The sequence below is a fragment of the Crotalus tigris genome, unplaced genomic scaffold (assembly GCF_016545835.1).
Source record: "Crotalus tigris isolate CLP2741 ecotype Arizona unplaced genomic scaffold, ASM1654583v1 scf7180000018413.2111637, whole genome shotgun sequence".
Lineage (NCBI taxonomy): Eukaryota > Metazoa > Chordata > Lepidosauria > Squamata > Viperidae > Crotalus > Crotalus tigris.
The window spans coordinates 558,963-581,042 of record NW_024096990.1 but is presented as its reverse complement, the minus strand read 5'-3'; the positions used below and the strand labels follow the sequence as shown (position 1 = coordinate 581,042).

At 49.0% G+C, this 22,080-nt stretch overlaps 2 protein-coding genes across 3 annotated transcripts in view; one reads left to right on the top strand and one right to left on the bottom strand.

Annotated features, from left to right (window-relative positions):
- Positions 1-2,299, bottom strand: part of ERF (ETS2 repressor factor) — a 45,226-nt gene extending 42,927 nt beyond the window's left edge. Inside the window, exon 1 of the mRNA XM_039352137.1 lies at positions 2,063-2,299. The gene's annotated coding sequence lies outside the window, so the exon portion shown is untranslated. The remainder of the gene's footprint in view (positions 1-2,062) is intronic.
- A 6,757-nt stretch (positions 2,300-9,056) lies between these two features.
- CIC (capicua transcriptional repressor) overlaps positions 9,057-22,080 on the top strand; it is a 54,684-nt gene continuing 41,660 nt past the window's right edge. The window contains exons 1-2 of one of the 2 annotated variants that reach the window (XM_039352135.1): positions 9,057-10,768; positions 15,285-17,864. In XM_039352135.1, the coding sequence (XP_039208069.1) occupies positions 15,317-17,864 (2,548 nt within the window). In that variant the 5' untranslated portion in view covers positions 9,057-10,768; positions 15,285-15,316. Of the gene's footprint in view, positions 10,769-11,944; positions 12,051-15,284; positions 17,865-22,080 lie in introns of those variants that run through there. The other variant, XM_039352136.1, reaches the window with a different exon arrangement.

Genomic DNA, 22,080 nt, shown 5'->3' with positions numbered 1-22,080 from the left:
CCATTTCCCCCCCCCCCTTTTCCTTAGCTGTGCTATTCCCTTTTATTCTATTGGCTTTTGAAAGCCAATAGAATAGACTCTCTTGAATAGAGTCTAATTCTATTGGCTTTCAAAAGCCAGTAGGAATTGTCCAGGCTGTCTCTGCCCTGCTGAGCCCGCCAAAAGTCCCATTCTGCAAACGGTGCCGCACCAGTTGAGCAGTCCTCGACTTACGACCGGTTGAGTAGTCCTCGACTTACAACCGGTTGGGGGTCGCAGCATTAAAAAGGTTGAGAACCACTGCTCTTCAGACTGCCAGCTTAGAGAAATTAAGATCAAGGGCATGATTTTCAGGCTTCAACCTCTGCGCACCTACTCAGAAGTCCGTCTTACTGAAGTCAATGGCTGAGTAGACCTCTGTTTCAAATATTTTTATTTTATCTCTTTATTTATTAAATTTGTTCGCTGCCCCATCTCACCATGAGGCGAGATGAAAAGTGAAAAGAAGGACTTACAGGTGACATGATAGCAGTCTCCCAACATTTGAGGGGCTGCCACAAAGAAGAGGGAGTGAAGCTATTCTCCAAAGCCCCTGAAGACAGGACAAGAAGCAACGGATGGAAACTCATCAAGGAGAGAAGCAACCTAGAACTAAGGAGAAACTTCCTGACCATTAGAATAATAACCAGTGGAACTACATGCCTCCAGAAGCGGTGAATGCTCCAACACTGGAAGTTTTTAAGAAGAGACTGGACAGCTGTTTGTCTGGAATGGTATAGAGTTTCCAGCCTGAGCAGGGGGTTGGACTAGATGACCTCCAAGGTCCCTTCCCACTGTTATTCTGATAACATTTGCAGGAATAGAGCATGTCTAGTCTAGTGAAAAGAAAGACTGGGGTGCCATGATAGCATCTTCCAACGTTTAAGGGGTTGCCACAAAGAAGAGAGGATGAACCTGTTCTCCAAAGCGCCTGAAGGCAGGACAAGAAGCAACGGATGGAAACTCATCAAGGAAAGAAGCAACGTAGAACTAAGGAGAAACTTCCTGACAGTGAGAACAATTAACCAGTGGAACGACTTGCCACCAGAAGTTGTGGAGGCTCTTAAGAAGAGATTGGATAACCATTTGTCCAGGATGGACAAATATATATGCCCACCCACTACTTACTGGGTGACCATAGGCGAAGCTATGCAAGCATGCGTGTAGATGCACACCGTGTATATGGTACAAGTCTATAATAAAATGAGAAGAAAATAAATCTTCCTTACAGTGTTAGGAGTCAGACTTTTATTAGCTCTAAAAAAGATAAAAAGAAAGCTGTTCCTCTTGCAGATGTGGCACATATGAAGTTTTAGGCACTTTCTTTTTTTAAACTCAATTCCCTTTGCCAGGCAAAGAAGTAAAAACAGCTTTGGCTCGGCACACACATTCAGATTTCAAACGGGCTCCCTTAATTACTCCCCCCCCCCTTTCTCTAACCTAGATCCGTAAGTGGTCCAAATGGTGAGCGAGCCATTTGTCAGCACCCACTGCGGGGGGGGGGGGAAATACAGGGGTTTAGAAAGGAAACGCGACCGCTCTACCAATTAGAACCACCTCCTTTAATTCTAATTACGGGCCCTGCTTTTAAACGATTGGATTTTGCACAAAACTGCCGTGCCCGAGGGTCGTCCTCCTAGTATCCTTTGCAGGAACAGTTTTGATTTCACTGCCCGCCCGAACCATCGAAACCCATCCACGGCCTCCCCCTATTTTAAGCCCCTTTCGCGGCTTCCCCCTAGCCCAGGGGTAGGCAACCTCAGCTCTTTTATGACTCATGGACTTCAACTCCCAGAATTCCCGAGTCAGCTATGCTGAGTCAGCATAGCTGACTCGGGAATTCTGGGAGTTGAAGTCCATGAGTCATAAAAGAGCCAAGGTTGCCTACCCCTGCCCAAAAGAAAGGTGTCCATCCGGCACAGCCCAAAGGAGGAGGCAAGGAGCCCCCCCAAGAATGGCTCCACGAGATTCAAGAGACCCCCCCCCAATCCTTCCCCCAAAAAAGCAGGGGCGAAGAAAACGAGAGTATCGTAAAGACACTTACAGAGCAAAGAAGAGGCGGGGATCGCGAGGAAAAGCGGGGTCCCTGTTTCAGAGGACCCCCTCCTCCCATTTGGGAACCTCGACCTCCCCCCCGCCCCGCTCTCCGTTCGGCCCCGGCGAGGTCGGAAAGGCGATTCGGCCGCCGCGCACTGTCCAGACCGAGGCAGGGCGAGGAAAGGAAGGCGATTATATTTAGCTCCAGGGCGGGGTCGACTTTCGGAAGAAGTGAAGGAGGAAAAGGAGTATCGGAGGCTGAAACTTAGAAAGGAGGGCCGGGCGCCTTGTGACTCCCGCCGTGGCCGAAATAGCAAAAAAAAAAAAAAAAAAAAAGTTTGCTCCTGCGGCTGAATTAGCAGCAGGCACTAAAAACAGCTGCTGTGCAAGCTTTCCTGCCTGCCGCCGTCGCCGCCCTGGGGAGGCTGCCAGTTGGCATCGCTCTCCTGCCTTACCCCGGGCGAGGGGCGCGGGAAACGCAAGCCCGGGCCGGCTCCGCCGCTCGCACGCAGCCCCAGCGAACGGTTCCCGCCGGCTCGCCTGCCCCGCTTGTTGCTTTTCCCAGCCAGCCGGCCGGCCGGCAGGGCGCGTTGCTCTCGCCGGTGCGCTGGCTTCGCGGCGCCTCCTGCCGGCCAGCAATTAGCCCGAAGAGGCGCTGCGGAATAGCCCGCTGCCCTTGGGGTGCGCGTCCCCACGAGACGCTCTTTGCGGCTGCGGCCCCGCAGACCCAGCTCGTTGCGTCCGTGAATCCAGCAATCGGGTTAGGGGGTTTGTGTGAATGCAGCCATCGTGGGCTTTTGCAGGCTTTGAGAAAGTCGGTGGGAGCGGAATGACCCTTTGACACGTTTTCTTCTCTCTGTAGCGTTTAACCTTCATTGTCATTTTTTCCTGTGGGCATAATGGCACATTAAAAATGAAATGTAGTTGCTTCCTCTCAAAAGCGTACACATACGTGACGCATGCTTAAAAGATATTATATACAACGTATGTATAGACCTACACCCTTACATATAAGTAACATATGTATTCGGTGGAGGTCATTGTTTTTCCTGCCAAGGCGCAGGAACTCGATGGGTAACCTGATAGTAAAGTGACTCTCTTCTGAATGACTGCAGTAATTTAGCAACGGGCTCTTGCGGCCTGCTGCTAGCAAGCTTTTTTTTGCTGGCTTTGGACGTAATTGATTGGCACGACAGCCTTGTTGTGATTACAGTCTGGCTTCAGAGGTCATTGTCAACCATTGATCGATGGCCCTAATCCATTTGGGAGGAATAAGTGCAAAGTATGCAATAGTGGCCACTCGGGTATAGGATGAGGGTGAAAGTTCGTTCTCCGAGCTTGTGGGTTGGTTTGCGAATGTTTCGTTAATTCAAGGTAGTCAAAATAAGCATTCATAATTGATTTGTATAAGTATATACTTATACTAATTTGTATAAGTCTGGCAGGCCAAAAAGGAAGAATAGCCTAGTTCAGTGGTGGCGAACCTATGGCACGGGTGCCAGAGGTGGCACTCAGAGCCCTCTCTATGGGCACGTGCGCGGTCGCCCCAGTCCTAGGCCTTCAACTGGGTTTTGTAAAACCTTTTCGCTTTAGGCCTCCGCCGCTGTGTGCAAAAAAAAGGGAGAAAGTTTCAATCAGACAATTTCAACTTCTCGCAGTAAAAAAAATCTTGCAAAGTTGGAATTGATTGATTTGAACTTTTTAGTCCCACCCATTCTGCCGTTACCACCGCAGCCACGCCCAGCCAATGGGCCACACCCACCCAGCACCTGACAATGCATAAGTGGGTTTTGGGTTGCAATTTGGGCACTCGGTCTCTAAAAGGTTCGCCATCACTGGCCTAGTTACAAGAGTGTGCAACTGTGCCAAACTCTTATTTATTTGACCGCCGTCCCATGCAGAGGCTCAAAGAGGCAGGCACGGTGCCCCTTCCTCTTAGTTCCTGCAACAACCACCCTGTAAGGTAGGAGGGATTGAGAGGGACTAATCCAAAGTAACCCAGGGGTCAGCCTCTCTCTGTTCTGATCAAGTACCTTCACCCCTTAACAGAAGGACGGTTTGCACAATGTGCTGAACTGGACCCCTTACCCAACTCCATTTTAGCCTAGCCTGTTGTCTGAAGACACACTCTGTATAAGTTTCTGCTTTTTAATAAAATAGGCTAACAGGAAAAGATGCTACCGGATTGATTTATGATACACAGCGTCTTTTTAATTCCTTAACTGCAAATACTGGCCTTTGACTGCAGCCGGTTCCCAATGTAAGAACTGTATATTTTTTATGAACTTCCCTTCGGCCCGCGTGGACACGAAGGGAACAATTCTGTTTTGCCGATAAGGGACGGCAAGATTCGAATCTTGACTCAACATGGCAGAAATCCCACGTCTGGTTCTTTGTAAGAAGAGACTTAACAGGGCGAGGATTTTTTTTTTCTTCCTCCTTCCAGCTGGGGGAGGTCAAAATCACAAAAGAAAGCAAAGTGGAAAATATGATATAAATGGAACTGAGTTTCTAAAATAAAAGCTGCATTCTTCCTTCTGGGACGGCCATTATAGCATCAATAGTGTTTGTTTGGAAAAAGTACGAGAGGATGTTGCAGGACCAGTTCTGGAATGCCGCAAGGTTGGAAATTTGCCAAGTCTCAGAATTAAGGGGGGGGGGGAACTATTATTTCCAGTCGTTGGTTGCAATTCTGTTCATTTCCTTCTAATTTTAAGGGGAAACCCATCCCCAACATTTTGAAACTGCAGGTAGTCTTTGACTTATAACCACTGGTGGGATTCAGCCAGTTCACCACCAGTTCGGCAGAACTGGTAGCTAATTTTTTGTTGCCTAGGCCCAGAATAGACTTCCGGAAGCAGCATCCACACAGAGAACCAGTTGTTCAAATATTTGAATCCCGCCACTTCCTTTTCCTTCCTTCCTTCCTTCCTTCCTTCCTTCCTTCCTTCCTTCCTTCCTTCCTTCCTTCCTTCCTTCCTTCCTTCCTGTGGTAGGATTCAGCTGCTTCGCACCACTTCGGCAGAACCGGTAGCTAATTTTTTGTTCCCCAGGCCCAGAATGGACTTCCGGAAGTGGCATCCAAACAGAGAACTGGTTGTTCACCTATTTGAATCCCACCATTGTTTATAACCATTTGTTTAGCAACCGTTGGAAGTTACAACAGCACTGGAAAAAGTGACTTAAAACTGGTCCCTGCACTTATAACCATTGCAGCGTCCCCAACATCATATGATAAAAATTTGGGCACTCAACAACCGACACGTCGTCACAATGGTTACAGGGTCACGTGATTGACAGACAAAGCCAATGGGGGAAGCTGTGTTTGTTTAACAATTGTGCTGTTTGCTTAACAATTGTGGCAAAAAAGGCCATAAAACTGGATGTCATTCATTTAAACAGCTGTCTTTCTTAGCAGTGGAAATTTTGTTCAATTGTAGTCATACATAGAGGATTTTACCTGCAACACATCTGAGAACATGAATCCTCCAGATCAGGGGTGGGCAACCTTGGCTCTTTTGTGGACTTCAACTCCCAGAATTCCTGAGCCAGCCATGCTGAGGGGAAAGGGAGAGGTTTCCATGCTGAGCCATGCTGGCTCAGGAATTCTGGGAGTTGAAGTCCACAAATCATGAAGGGGCCAAAGTTTTCCCCATGCTGGCTCAGGAATTATGGGAGTCCACAAGTCATAAAAAAGGTTCCCCGCCTGTTCCAGATATTTGATTTCAATTTCTATTCAAAATCAACCTACGGATTTCCATCAAGAGATGATGGACTTCCTAAATTTAAGACTGAGGATTGGTACCTATGATGTGCAAGATATTTTACCCCAATCCAGGTATTGTCTACCTCTATACTGCAGGATCCATCTCCCCTTTTAGACATGGCACGATGAAAAACCAAAAGCCAAAAAACTCTTGACTTCACACAGCAAATAGATCTATCTCAACGTGTATACAAATGATTCATTGTTAAGAAATTTAAAGTGGCTTTTATTACCCTACATCTTGACCTTTGCATATTGACAATGATCCTACGATATATCGCTTAAATAAACATTTTGCACCGCCTCTAAAGCTGCTGAATGTTGCAAGCCGAAACAGCAACTTTAACAAAAGTCAGGGCACAGTAATCCTTATGTTTTCTTTTGCCTGTATCGGCTTTGACTGCATCAACGGTGTTTTTAAAGCACTGCATATTTTCAAACCTTTCAAGATATTTTTCCCCACTTGTCTGCAGCCAAGACAAACCAAAAGGCACACAGGGCAGAATGAGTTTGTACATGTCTAGACTCCTGGTCACCTGAGAGGCTTGTGAACAAAGGATTTTTGGGTGTGTGCATACGGCAATCATTCCGTTTGCAAGGAAAGTTTCCAAAATACCTAAGCTTAAGAAACAGAATAGACACCATAAAATAAAACCCATGTTTGAATTAAGCTTGGGGTTGAAACCAGGAGCCCCTACAGCTACGGATAGCCTTAAAAAAATAAAAAGGAGCATTGGAGCCCTTTTACAACTCAGACTTTTTATTCGGAAGTGTACAGGTAGTCCTCGTTTCACAACTACAATCGAGGCCCAAATTTCTGTCACTAAGAGAGACCGTTGTTATGTGAATTTTATAACCTTCCTTGCCCCAGTTAAGTGAATCAGGACAGTTGTTTAGTAACACGGTTGCTAAGTCAATTGGGCTCCCCCATTGATTTTGTTCAGGGGTAGGCAACCTTGGCTCTTTTATGACTCGTGGACTTCAACTCCCAGAATTCCTGAGCCAGCATGAGGGAAAATTTGGCCCCTTCATGACTCGTGGACTTCAAGTCCCAGAATTCCTGAGCCAGCATGAGGGAAACTTTGGCCCTTTCATGACTTGTGGACTTCAACTCCCAGAATTCCTGAGCCAGCCACGCTGAGGGGAAAGGGAGGTTTCCAAGCTGAGCCATGCTGGCTCAGGAATTCTGGGAGCTGAAGTCCATGAGTCATAAGAGAGCCAAGGTTGCCTACCCCTGACTTTGCTTGTCAGAAAGTCGCAAAAGGGGATCACGTGACCCCTGGGACGCTGCGACCGTCATAAATAGGAATCAGTTGTCAAGCATTTGAATTCCGATCACATGACCCTGGGGAAGCTGCAACGGTCATCAGTGTGAAAAAAGCTCCCGGGTCACTTTTTTCGGTGCCGTTGTAACTTTGAACAGTTACTAAATGAACTGTCGTAAGTCGAGGACTACCTGTATGCCTTTCAATTTAAAAAAAAAAAAAACTGGAAAATATGCTACCAGATTCCTTGAGATATTTTGCCACTGTAAACTATTACACAGCCCTCCTTCCGTCAGGCAGCCTCTGAGTCTCATTTTTGCATTCTGATCACAATGCCAGATCATGGGCAACATGGGTTTCCAAAATTTGGAAGCAGGACCTCCCTGAAAGCAGCAGCAGCAGCAGCAGCACCTTAACCCTTAAATAATCATAATCAAAGAATATAAACTGCTTTTCGAAACCCAGGGAAATAACCCAGAGAATCTGGCCCAGATGACGTGACATTTCCTCACTTACTTGGCTTGGTTAAAGCAGTTCTCTACTTACGACCATTCACTTAGCAACAGTGGCACTAACAAAGTGACTTACGACTGGTCCTCACACTTATGACCATGGCAGCATTTCCCCACAATCATGTGATCACAATCTGGATACCTGGCTTGCCTTTATGGTGATTTAGCATCCCGAAGGTCATGTGTTCTCCATTTGCGACCTTCCCAGTTGGCTTCTGACAAAGTCAATGGGGAAGCCAACAGGAAAAGAGCCGAGGTGGCGCAGCAGTTAGAGTGCAGGACTGCAGGCCACTTTAGCTGACTGTGTTCAGCAGGTCAGCGGTTCAAATCTCACCGGCTCAGGGTTGACTCAGCCTTCCATCCTTCCGGGGTAGGTAAAATGAGGACCCAGATTGTTGGGGGCAATGTATGTATATATACATTGCTTACTGGTGTGCACCGCTTAGAGCAGTGGTTCTCAACCTGTGGGTTGGGACCCCATTTGGGGTCGAACGACCATTTCACGGGGGTCGCCAAACAAGGCTGTCCGCCATTTTTTCCCCCTTTTCTTTGGCCACGCCCCTGGCACCCGGTGATGTATAAGTGGTTGGGGGTCGCGGCATTAGAAAGGTTGAGAACCACTGGCTTAGAGAGTGTGCTTGCACTTAAAGCGGTATATAAGTCTCATAAATAAATAAATAAAATAAATAAAAGTTGCAAATCATGGCTTACTTAATGATTATATTGCTTAACGCTGAATTTTCCAGTCCCAATTGTGGTTACACAGTGTAAGTTGAGGACTACAGAAGCTTACCTCATTATAGCTTCTTTCTTTCCAAAAATGTAGCCTCCAGGTAGTAAGAGACTGGCCAGGTCTAGCTGTTGCCATACCTATTCTAGATAAACCATACCTGAATCCACAAACAAATTTATACAATATGTTTCCCTGCCTTGTTAATCACTAGGATCATTCACACATGGACAATTAATGAGCAACTTGGACAAATCCCCTCCCTGCAGATTCTCACAACTCTGCTTCTCGCCTGCAAGTTTTTGCCCGTTTTGTATGTTCAAAATGTTTTGCATGGAGCATTGGTAAGAAACATGGATATAGAGCCAGAGAAAGTGCTCCATTTTTGATACCTGCCTAGAGCCAGTCCTTGGCTTATGAGCACACTTGGAGCCAGAATTTCTGTTGCTAAGCGACACAGTTGCTAAGTGAGGCATGCCTGATTTTATATATTTTTTTTGCCACAGATAAGTGAACCACTGCAGTCGTTAATGAATCACACGATCGTTAAGCGAATCCAGTTTCCCCCTTTGACTTCACTTGTCAGAAACTGGGCCCGAGAATGTCACAAATGGGGATCATGTCATCTGAGACGCTGCAACCATCATAAATAGAGGCCAGCTGTCAAAGCACCCAAATTTTGAACATGTGATGGGGGGGTGGGAATGCTGCAGTGGTTATAAGTGCGAGGACCCCATCCTAAGTCACTTTTTTCAAAGTGCCGTCGTAACTTTGAACCCTGTCTAAACAAACGATTGTGAGTTCAGGACTCTTTGTATTTCTTTTCTATTCCAAAGCAGAGAAGCCTGCAGACTGCAGAACTTTGTATACACCTTCAAAGCACTTTCTTTGCAGCAAAAAAGTTTCCTGCAAGTAGCACCTCGCCCTCAAGTCATTTGGCAACTTTGGCAAAGCTTTATACACAGGATCCCTTAAGGCAAGGTGGTGGTGATGGGAACAGGCCACTCTGGGTGCTCAAAGGCACTGCGCTACAGGGTCTGAAACAAACGGCCGCCAATCCTAGTGGTAGGGGTTGCACCAACAACTCAGGCTGCCAAGATCTGGAAAATCCCAGGTCTCCCAATCAGGCTTTTGTGCACCTCTGTATCTCCCATACATTAATTCCCTTTTCATGTTACACTCTGCAATTCACCCACTTGCAACATTTCTAGCAAAAATCTGTGCCGTCCACCTATGACCAGAATTTATAAAAGATCAGCAATGGAAGGAAAGCCACATAGCTTAGCAAATAGTCCCCACTTGGTCTCCTATCCTACCTCCCAGGGTTGTTGTGAAGATAGAATGAGAGGATCAACACAATGTGCTCAGATCTCAGAGGAAACGGGTGCATACATGCACTAGATGGAGGGTTGAGGGAAGGAGAGTGGGAAGGTGGGGTATAAACGCAACCATTTTACTTATGATTGCTGGGGCATATTCATCCCTCTCTCTCTACATTAGGGGTGTCCAACCTTGGTGACTTGAAGACTTGTAGACTTCAACTCCCAGAATTCCCCAGCAGCAAGGTGAATTCTTTGGGGTATAAATGCAACCCATAAAAGTACTTACCATTGCTAGGGAACATTCATCCATCCCTCTATACTAGGGGTATCCAACCTTGGCGACTTTAAGACTTATAGACTTCAACTCCTAGAATTCCCCAGCCAGCCTGGAGAATTCTGGGAGTTGAAGTCCACAAAGTTGCCACGGTCGGACACCCCTGCTCTGTACGGACACAGCCCAAACATTAAAAATGATACAAAGGCTGGAGCCTTTCCTCTCTTCCTGCAAGTGTCCCAGAACTGCAGTCCTGGGAATTGGGTTGCCTTCCAAAGTCCCAAGTGCACTTTCTCTACACACGCCACTCCTGTTTGGGCAGGGCAGGGCAGGGCAGACCATAAGGTCCTTCGGGTAACGTTTTTGCCACGATCGTCCTGTGCACCCCCTCGAAGGATCGCGTACAACCGCGGGCTAAAAGAGCACTGTCCCCGTTGACTTTAGGCAATAAGGGGGGGAAAAAAAGAAGAGGAGGTGGGAATAAAGCAACACACGCGCGCGCAGGCGAGAAACCCCAACTCCGAAGAACGGCCGCATTCCCACGTTGCCAAATACACTCAACTCCCGAGTTCTCGCCCATTCTTGTCCTGTTGGAAGCGTTTTCTGATTGGCCGCCGACCTTAGCGACAGCGCCCAATCCAACTGCACCATGATGACCTCATTCTTCGGCCGCCCCAGGTCAGGATTGGCTGCTGTTGGTCCCGCCTCTCCATCCCCACGTGGGGAAAGGCGATCCCGGTCCGGGCGCTGATTGGTCGCGGCGTTGTCGGCGCTGGCTCCTCTGTTGCTGAGGGGAAGCGCAAGAGGCCCGGCCGGGATAAGACAGGCCAGGAGCGGACCGCCGGTAAGTTGATGCATATGCTAATGACATGCAAATAGGATTCAAATGAGCCCTCCCGTGAGGGGATTTCTGAGGGGAATGAAGTCCACCTTCCCTCACCTCAGGAGTTGTACTTTGCGGTCCTGCAGGGGGGAGGGGACGGACTCGAGGTAAGCCGCATAGCCTGATGGGAGTAGTAGTTCTCCAATAGGGAAGTCCCCAGGAAATCGGAACGAAGGGTCGCCGCTGCGGACTACAATTCCCATGGAACCCGCGCGTCGGGTCCGGGCTTGTTCAGGAGCTCTGTTTCCTCAAAGCATGATGGGTGTCCTAGTCTTTTCGCTCTCGCGTCCTTCCACTCGCCCGGTCTTAAGCGCCGCTCCTGAAGGATTTTCGCTCGCGCGAAATATCCGGCATCTCCCCTTTTCAAGAGCCGCGGTGCGCGCTGCATCTTGGGAGTTGTTCCTCTGTCTAGGAGAACTTCCTGGTTTCTTCTGTAACACTTTGTGGGCTCCGTGACTACTACGGCCGTGAGGCTTTGCGCGCGCCCCAGCATTTCGGAAGACGGGAATGGCTTTGCCCCGGTGCAACATGGGAGTTGGTGTCTTTTCTTCCCTTGGGGGTGTCGTTCCCGATAGGAAGGATAAGGCGCAAAATTACAAGTCCCACGAAGTCGGACTCTTTCTCCTTCGCCCAGCCTCGTTTCGCGGTACCTTCTGGGAATTAAAGTTTTTGGGGCGAGCAGAACTGCTTAAGCAGTTAAAGAAGGGAGCCTTGGAGAGACTACATGTCCCGTGAGGCTTAGAGTAGGTTCCTTCTTCCTGTTCGCCTTGCGCCAGGTAAACAAGTCTTTCTTCTGGCTCCACCTCTTCATTTCTATTGGCTACTGTATGTTAAGTTTCCTCCCCTGCTTCCTGAAGTCGCCTTTTCACAGGTTACTGTAAGTGTTCCTCTCAAGGGAGGGGCAGGAGTCCTTTGAACGGTACAGCCCGCCCTCTTCAGCGCGGATAGGCGGCGCTTGCTGCCTGTCTTGGGAGGTGGTGCAGGCGAAACCTGCCATGAGGCGTCATTGGCTGCGGCGAAAATCTGTCACCGAGTTGTGGCTGCTGATTGGACGGCTCTTCCAGCTGGTCCAGATTCATTCACCATTTTGTCTGTTGGAGTAAAAGGGGCTCGGAGGGGCCGAGAGGGGCTCGGGCTGGACCATCGGGGGAAAAAGGGGAGGGGGGAGTTGAACTGTTCCAAGATTTCCGGGATACAGACTTTGGCTCTACTAAAGCACTCTGGAAAAGGGGGAACCGTTCAGGTAAGGGGGCTGGGAGGTGCCAACTTTAACACCCCCCCCACTAAGGGCGGGGGGGAGGGGGAAGGGGAAGATCTGCAGAAGGAGACAGCTGCACCCGGAACCTTTCAAAGTAGGAGAAGGAATACATGGCAGACCCAACTTTATTGATTTGTGTCCCCCCCCTCCCCAATTATGTTGGGGAGGTACCAACTCTGGCACCCGGGGCATTCCGCACTCCCCACAAGTTTGAATGGTTCGCCCCAGAGAGAACCTGCAGAGCTGGGACAGCCGTTTGGCAAAAAAAAAAAAAAAAAGAGGGGGGGAATCCAGGAGCTCCCCAACTTTGCCCCTTTCCCCCCCATCAGAATGCAGGGGCTGGGTTACGTGTCTGCTTGGATGTGTGTGCGTGAGACAGAGGGCGAGAAAGCGAGCCAGCGAGCGAGCGCAGGCATGTTTATTATGGGATGGCACCGAGGAGGCAAGGTTCCAAGCTGAGACCCAATCCCAGTTATTATGGGATAGAGGGATTGACAGGAAAGCTTCGGCCGGTGCCTGCCTGTAGCAAGAGTGGGACGGAGAGGCTGGTAAGTGGAGGAGTTGCATAATATGGGAGGGTCTTCCCCAAGTGCAGAATTGGGGGCGGGGGGGAGGAAGGGAGAGAGGGAGGGATCCATAAGATCCAAGAGAAGGATCGCAGCTTTTGGAAAGCATTGAAGGTGGAGGGTGTGGGGGGGGGGAAAAAGTGAGCAAGGTCACCTGCTGGAGGAGGGGATTCAGGGTTGGCTTTTGAAAGAGGAGGAGGAGGAGGAGGAGGAGAAGGAGGAGGAGGAAACATGGCACAAGCAATAAGCTGGTGGTGGTGACTCTGGAAAATCCCTTCCGGAGAGATTTTCCCAACCGGGGATTTTGGGGCTGGGGGAGTCAGGGGGAGGAGGAGGGCTGAGACAAGGAACGCCGGGGCTGGATTGGTTTCCAAGCCTCCTCTGAGTTGCAAGGAATCTGACGTAGATGCCAAGGAGATGTGATGTAACGGAGAAAGAATGCCTCTAAGCATGCACAGAATTCTGTGCATTAAATAAAGGCCAGGCTCAGGCCGGACACCTATGGAAAAGGGGGGCAAGGAGACTGAACACATGGAACTGACTGGAAGCTTAGAAGGGCCATTGGCACCACATCCCTGGCCCTTTCTCTTCACAAACAGCTGATCTTTGCAAGCTGGAAGGAGAAGGCTTCAAGTGATAACCTTATGAATATTACAGAGTCAATCCTTAGATTGCTTTTTTTCCAGGAAGACTCTCTCTCTCCCCCCCCCTTTTTTTTGAGGTAGGGTGGGGGAAAAGGAAAGAAATTTGGCCTCTGTCTCTACTTGACTAAGTTAACTAACGGATGGGTTGCAGCCATTCTGCATTCCTTTGCACCCTCCTCTCTCTCTCTCTGGCCAGCAAGGAGATAGGAATTCAGGACTCTTTGGGAGGCCTCCAAACAGTTCTGTATTCCCTTCCCTGCTGTAATTTACTCTCAGAAATGAATTACGTTCTTCAAATACTGCCTATAAGCTTAAACTTATAAAATGTAGAATCTTCTCAGCTGGGCCAAGGTTGATAGTGAATGAATGAGAGAGTCAATGAGCTTTGTTAAAGTGCGAAGAAAATGACTAGTTTTGAGCTATTTATTTTTTGCCATCCCTTTATTACCTTGACAAATAAATCGCGGCAAGGAACACATCCAACATACATTCCTCCTCTTATTTTTCCCCACGACGACAACCCTGTGAGGAAGGTTGGGTAGAGAGAGAGGGACTAAAGTCACCAAAGTCACCCAGCCAGCTTTCATGCCTAAGGTCAGATTAGTGCTCACCGTCTCCTGCTTTCTAGCCTGGTGCCTTAACCACTAGAACAAACAGACTCTCTAATATTTATATAGATTATAATTAATTTGGGGAAAGCAGTTCACTCTTTGGGACTTCACTGAACTCCAGGGATGTCCTTCAGCAGAATCAACAGTGTTAAGGATCACACATATATATATATATATGTTTTCTGAGGTTTTTGCGGGTGTTTGTATGTAGGTCTTTGGTTATTCGGGTTTTCTCCCGCATCAGATTGGAAGTGTCTTGGTGACGTTTCGACGAAGTCCCATTCGTCATCTTCAGGCTGGTGTTTTCGGCTTCGTGCTTCTAGGAGCTCCTAGAAGCACAAGGCCGAAAACACCAGCCTGAAGATGACGAATGGGACTTCGTCGAAACGTCGCCAAGAAACTTCCAATTTGACACGGGAGAAAACCCGAATACCAAAGACAGACACACACACACACACACACACACACACACACACACGCACACACACACACACACACACACATATATGAGGTGTTTCTCCATGATTCGAAATGTAGCTAAAGACCGGCTTCATATCTCATACCAAGTCATTGTTTTCTTTATTCATGATGCAATAAGCTATAGTGGATGGGTGCTAAGCTATAAGTCACGGTTTGTAACCAGAAAGGCTGGGTTCAGGTAAACACCAAGCTAAATCCACATTATTGGGATATTTTGAACATAACAATGGAAGTTGTAATCTCTCCTATACTTACATTGACACTGAATTGGTATCTAATATTAAAAGTGCTGGAACTCCTGATGTTGAATAAAATAGAACCCTCTCTCTCTGTGTGTATGTATGTCACCTTATTTTTGTATCATTTGAAAATGTGTTTTTATTTAGCACGTAAATCCCAGATTTATTTTAAATTAATTCTTGGCTTGTTTCAGCAGGAGCAAGTGCCTGGACCGCCACCCTCTCCCTTTAGGATGAGTTTACATTTAAATAAATAAAAACAAAACCCTTTGCCTGTCTATAGATATTATTGCATAATGTCTTTTTGTATTTATATAGAGTGTGCAGCTTCTTAAAAGGGTGCATTCTTAGTTATTTCCAGCTGCCAGGCTGGAATTGAGGCCTCCTTACAGTTTGGAGTTTAGAAAGTTCAGGATAAGGAATGGGATGAGATTAACAAACCCAAAGCGAGTCCTTAGACGTGGACGAACAGCCGAGAAAGTACTTGTTTATTAAATGAGTGGTTTATGGCTCAAGCAGGACAGTTATTGGGTTCACATTTCAAAACATGTCCGCTTTAAAACCAAACATTCAGACTTCTCGAGCTGGAAGGATTAACGATGGTTGGAGAAAACCGATTACAGGGGAGTGTAGAGAGGAGGATGGTCCGGTAACCTCCATCTTGTCTTTTTCCTCTTAGCTCCCTGAGTCTATGCCCAGCCTGGGAGGAAGATGAAACCAGTGAGAAAGGCTGCCAGTTCCTCCTCTTCCAGTAGCAGCAGCTGCAGCCGCTCTCCACCCTCCACCCGAGCCAAAACTCAGAAGCGCAAGACCGCCATTGACGAGAGCCCCACGCTTGAAGGAACAGGAGAGGAGGCGCCTGATCAACCCCCAGCTTTTCTGGGTGCCCGGCGCATGCAAGTACAGATGGACCCCAGCCTGCGGGACTTGGCCGGAGCTCACGATGACCCCTACAAACTGCCCGAAGGTGAAGCACAGGTGGGGCCCGAGGCCTGCGGGGCAGAAGCCTCCTTGAACCGCAAGACGGCTACGTTTAAATCACGGGCGCCATGCCGGAAGTACCCCGGCGGTGAAGAATCGAACGGCAGCGAGAACGTAGCCATCGCCTTGGAGGAGGAGCCTCGCCGCTGTCCGTCTTCCAGCACAGACACAGCCAGCGAGCACTCTGCGGATGAGAATGACAAGGGGGTGGGAAACGTGTGGGCGATGCCCCCCAGCGCCTACGACCTGCGCCAGCTGCGTTCCCAGCGGGTGCTGGCTCAGCGGGAAGGACTCTTCCAGCCAGCCATTGTGAAGCAGGTCAGGCGAGGGCAGGACTTGGGGGTGCAGTTTGTGGCGGACCGGGTCACAGCGTATTACGAAGGGGCCCTGGGGTCTGCGGCTGTGGATATTGTGCTGGACACTACCCCTCCCCCTGGGGCTTTGACTGTGGGTACCCCAGTCTGTGCTTGTGTGGACCCCGAGGAGACAGCTTACCAGGAAGGCACAGTGGTGGAGGTCAGCGTCAAGCCTGCTTCCTACAATGTGCGATTCAACCGTTCTGTGGTTCTCCCTGGAAGTGCCAGTGCCACCTGCAAGGACTCCGCCTGGGTGCCACGCTCGGCCCTGCGCCTTCTGCGCTCCCCATGGCATTGTGACAATCCTTCTGAAGACAACAAGCCACCCAAAACGATGACGCCATTGCCAGAGCCAGAGGAAGTAGCTCTGGCTCTCTCGTGCCCTGAACCCAAGCAGCCCGAAGACGCCGAAGTATCCAAGATCAGTGCTGGGGTGCGGGCAGAGGAGAAGTCCATGGTGGTGCCACCCCAGATCCTCTCCCCTCCGAAGTCGCCAGCCTTCCCTCGCCTTCCTGAGCAGCGATCGCCCATGCTGGGTCCGGAAGCCAGCGGAAGCCGCAGTAGCAGTGTGATGTCCGTGGACAAGTGCAGCACCCCGGGCTCCTCTCGCTCTCGGACGCCCCTCACCGCCGCCCAGCAGAAGTACAAGAAAGGGGACGTGGTGTGCACCCCCAACGGCATCCGCAAGAAATTCAACGGGAAGCAGTGGCGCCGACTCTGCTCGCGCGACGGCTGCATGAAGGAGTCCCAGCGGCGGGGTTACTGCTCGCGTCACCTCTCCATGCGCACCAAGGAAATGGAAAGCCTCTCGGAAGGCCGAGCCAGTGGTTTGCGGGAGGGCAGCGCCGAATTTGACTGGGACGAAACTTCGCGGGACAGTGAGGCCAGCAGTGCCCGCGGGGACTCGCGGCCTCGGCTGGTGGCTCCTGCCGATTTGTCGCGCTTTGAGTTTGATGAGTGCGAAGCTGCCGTCATGCTGGTGTCCCTGGGCAGCTCCCGCTCGGGCACCCCATCTTTCTCGCCAGTCTCCAACCAGTCGCCCTTCTCCCCTACCCCCTCCCCCTCTCCTTCCCCTCTCTTTGGCTTCCGTCCAGCCAATTTCAGCCCCATTAATGCTTCGCCCGTAATCCAGCGGGCCACTGCTCGCAGCCGCCACGTGAGTGCCAGCACCCCGAAGGGAGTCGGGGGTGCCGTGCTGAGCCCCGAGATGTTGCACCACGCCACCTCCCGGGAGCGCCATCATTCGGGCATCAGCTTTCAGACCAACCTTACCTTCACCGTGCCAATGAGTCCGAGTAAACGGAAAGCCGAGTCGCACCACAGCAGCACCAGCTCGGCGGCAGACTTCCACAAGAATGACAGTCTTGACTCAGGCGTGGAATCTATTTCCCACACCCCTACCCCTTCCACCCCTGCAGGCTTCCGGGCCGTGTCGCCTGCGGGTGCTGGGCCCTTTTCTTCGCGCTCCCAGCAGGCCTCTCCGCTGTTGCTGGTGCCTCCGCCCGCTGGACTGACCTCCGATCCAAGCCCCACCGTGAGGAGGGTGCCTGCCGTGCAGAGAGACTCCCCCGTGATTGTGCGCAACCCCGACGTCCCATTGCCCTCCAAGTTCACCGAGAAGCCGCTGGAGAGCCGAGGGGGCAGCCCAAGGATGGGGAAAGCCGGCTCCAAGGAACATCTGGCGGGCAAAGGGCAGTTGCAAATGCCGGTGCCCATTAACGTGGGCCGAACTCTGCCATCCAGCCAGCCTAGCGTAGTGTCTGTTCCCGAACAATCCCAGCCAGTTTTCAGTGTGTCCTCCCCCTTTCAGCCTGTGGCCTTCCACCCATCTCCAGCTGCCCTCCTGCCTCTCCTTGTCCCTGGAGAGTACACCAGCCACCCGACTCCCAAGAAGGAGATCATCATGGGACGACCTGGGACAGGTAAGCTTTGGGGCTTCCTTGATTGCGTTAAGTTTTTTGTCTTCGGGTGTTTGCCTCTCTCTGTTTATTTCAAAATAAACACAGGATTAATTTCAAAATTAAACAGTGCATAGTGGCTCTGGGGAAAGGTGCCAGGGCTCTATGGCCATTTGCTGCAGCTAGATGACCAGGGCCAACTTGCCACAGGACAAAGAGTTACACTAATACAGGGGTCTTCCAACTTGGCAAGTTGCCAAGTTGGAAGACCCCTGCCTTAATATCAATGAAATGGTGGAATGCTAAAAGAGGAACAAAATAAAACAGGAATGACAAAAAAAAAAGAGAGAGATTTTTGGTTTATTTTAAATAATTAAATGGAATTGTTAAATTGTCCCTCCGCGAGTTCGCCTGTGGCTGCAGCAAGTTGTCCCGTTCCGAAGCGCGGGGTGGGGGGGTAGTATAAGGGGGGGATTGCTGGAGTCCCAGTGCAAATCCTGTTTGAGTTTCCATATTCCAGCTCCAGAATTCCGAGCAGTTCTGACAACTGCTTTTTTTTTTTTTTTTTTGGCATAAGACTTGTCCGTACAAGCTGGAACCTTGCTTGGTGTCCGTGGTATGAAAAGCAGCGCTGATTTTCTTTGCAGAAAGCCAGAAAAAAAGCAAGCTGTTCAAAGAGGCAAGCCTCTTTCTGCAACTGAAATAGAACTGCAGTTCTGCATTCCTTCTCTGTCGGCCTCAACAGGCTATTAATCTCTCTTTTTTTCCCCCCTTTTTTCTTTTTCTTTTAAAGTCTGGTTTTCCTTAGTGGATTGGATTTTGAAGAGCTGTTTGCGAAAGGTTCTCTTCGTACACAGCTTTGGGCAATCCTTTCGTTTTTTTTTTTCTTCTCTTGTAAACTATCACTAACACTAGCCTCCTCCACAAAGGTGGTGGAGAGAGTAAGTACGTTAACTATAGCAGAACCCCCCCCCCAACCTTTTGGGCACCAGGGACCGTTTCCGTAGAAAGAGATTTTTCCGTGGACCGGAGGATGCGTGGTTTTCTGTGCTGCCTGCATCTCGCGGATGGGGCTTTGCTTATTTGTGCGGATCGGTTGCTGACATGCCGTGGCCCGATAACGGTCCACGAACCTGGGGTCGGGGACCCATGAACTGTAGTAAAAGCTGGGGGGGGGGGGAACAAGATTTCTCTTCCAAAACCTGGGATTTTAGGGTTGCTACACCCAGCTGAAGTTGTGATATCAGAATCATTTGTTGGGAGACAGTTTTTCAACGTTGTCTTCCTCTTGTCTACTGGAAAAAGGAAAGACTAGTAAAAGAGAGAATATTGATATATGTATGAAAGGAAAACCATTTTTAAAAGACCAAATTCCATTCTCTGGGGAGCGCTCCTGATGAAAAGCCTCTGCAATCCATCATCCCGTTGCTTCTGAGAATAGCTTCCAGATGGTTCCAGGAAGCCGAGTGTGAAGTCATCTCTGTTGCTCTACTCACTGGAGATTCCAGCTATGTTTTGTGCCGAATAGTCTTTTGATAGGCCTGTCTGTCACGAACCTCAATCGTGGTTTAATAGCACCCAGTCTCTAAGTTGGTAGGCTTTAACGTGGCAGACACTGTCATGGTGCTTTTTAGTAAGAGAGATTTAAAAAACTGAGTTTAATTCTTCTGTCAGGTTTACTCTTGACTCAGATTGGCTCTTATCCAACTTCTTTAATATCGTAAAACAGGGGTCTTCAAACGTGGCCCTTTTATGACTGGTGGACTTCAACTCCCAGAATTCCTCAGCCAGGCATGCCTGGCTGAGGAATTCTGGGAGTTGAAGTCCACCAGTCATAAAAGGGCCACGTTTGAAGACCCCTGGTCTGGATCTAAGCCTGCAGTTTCATCAAAATGGCCGACTGAGGAATTCTGGGAGTTGAAGTCCACCAGTCATAAAAGGGCCACGTTTGAAGACCCCTGGTCTGGATCCAAGCCTGCAGTTTCATCAAAATGGCCGACTGAGGACTTCTGGGAGTTGAAGTCCACCAGTCATAAAAGGGCCAAATTTGAAGTATCTCTGTCGTAAAACCTATTCGATAAGTGTAGTATTGGTGTGTTCAGAGCTCAACTGGATTTTTATCTTCGGTTTCTTCGGTTATGATTGAAAGCAGGACCCAAACAGGCCTTTTTTCGGCCTTCTAGAGATGACAGAGGCAATTTCCCCCCAACATACAATATATACGATATGGGAAACGAATGTCTTGGGGATGGCTTTGTTAGTTTTCCATGTTGAGTTGCCTGCTTCTCTGTTTACGCTTGAAGGAGATCAGAGTGACAATTATATGGGTGGACATGCTGGGGACCCCTTAGCCACTTGCATAGTTCCGGGCAGCAAAACTGAAGAGAGCATCCATGCTGGTTAATGTTCGTCTGTTTGGTTAATGAAGGGCCAAGGAAATCCATTTGGTTCACTATTTGTCATAGGTTAATATTGAAGACCTGTAAATAGCAATCTGCCAGGGATGAAGAAGAATTCTCTTGGGCTGGGAAAGTTTTTATAAAGTGAAAGGTGATTGGATCTTCCAGAATTTTCTTCCAGGCCATTCATAGGTTGGCTAGCCAATATCTTCCTATGCTTTATCCAGCATAGGAATCTTTGGTCAATGTGGTGCCCACTGATACGGTTTTGCCAGTACTGTTGAGGTGCCAGGCTAGAAACTGGGAAGCCATGAGTTCTAGTCCCACTTTAAATATACAGCCAGCAGGGTGACTTTGGGCCAATCACCGGGAGACTGTGAGTTCCAGTCCCGCCTTATGCATGAAAGCCAGCAGGGTGATTTTGGGCCAATCACCCCAGCAGGGTGACTTTGGGCCAATCACCGGGAGACTGTGAGTTCTAGTCCCGCCTTAGGCATGAAAGCCAGCAGGGTGACTTTGGGCCAATCACCGGGAGACTGTGAGTTCCAGTCCCGCCATAGGGATGAAAACTAGCTGGGTGACTTTCTGCCAATTATCTTTTCTCAGTCTAGGAAGGAGTCTGTGTCACTTCTGAAATCTTGCCAAAAGAATTGCAGGGATGAGGTCAGGCAATTGCCAAGAGTCAACACAGACTGGAAAGCCTATGCACTTACACACAAACACAAACACAGAGGGGGAGGGGTACCCCAAAGAGCAGTACTGCAACTCTTTAATGCTTTCTGGAACTTATATTAAACTGTGATCCAATCTATTGGAGGAAACCAGATGAGAGAAAAGTAGGAGCATAGAAGTTCCATTCTAGAATGACCAGTGCTTTGATCTGCCTCCTGTTACCAGCAAGGAAAAGCTGTTGTATCCTTAGCTGGTGTGTTCCCCATTTCCCCCCCCCCCACGCGCGCACACACACACACTTCTTTTGTAGCATCTGGAGCCCTTTCTGATCATTGCTGTAAAAAAAAAAAATAGTGGTATAATTTCCCACCCTTTTGAGGCCAGAAACAAATAATGTAAGCATTCAAACGACAGGCTTACCCTAGTTTAAAAGTTTAAAAGCCTAAAAAAAAAAAAGAAGAAAGGGGAAAAAAATAAAAGCCCTGCCAACATGTGTTATGCAGCCACATCTGTTGCAGCCTTTCGGTTTCCAAACATTTCATGTGGTTTCTCTGGAGATCAAAAGGTTCCCCTCTTCTGCATTGGCCCCTCATTTTTTTGGGGGGGGGGAAGAAGTATCAAAGAAATAATCTGTTAAAGGACCAGGACTGTGAGATGAAATGTATACGGTTCTTTTTATTGGAAAAGGGACATTTCTATCTGTCCACATGAGGGTGAATGCATGATGTGGGGGAATAGCACATTTATCTATCTATCCAATCCTCTGTGGGCATAATGTGACACTTGAATCAGCCAGCAGCCTAATAGTACGGTTTCCTGTAAGTGCTGGATATTAAAGGTACGTTTCTGGTATTGCCTTTTTTTTTTTTTTTTTTAAATAATCGGTGTACGTGGGCTGCTGCATCTGAGTGTAAGCCAGCTGGAGCATCATAGAGGACACGTGATTGTGCGAAGAGTGGTGCAATGAGGTCATGAGGATCTGTTTATATGGCCAAGTGTTTCTGGAGGACAAAGCTCACCTATCTTATCCTATACCTGGTGCAGCTCCAGGGCTTACAACCGCTTCCCCGTTCCAGCTTCAGAGTAAAAACAAAACCAAACCTGTTTGCCAGCTGTGTGTGTGTGTGTGTGTGTGTGTGTGTGTGTGTTTGTGCAGTTCCACATTTTAG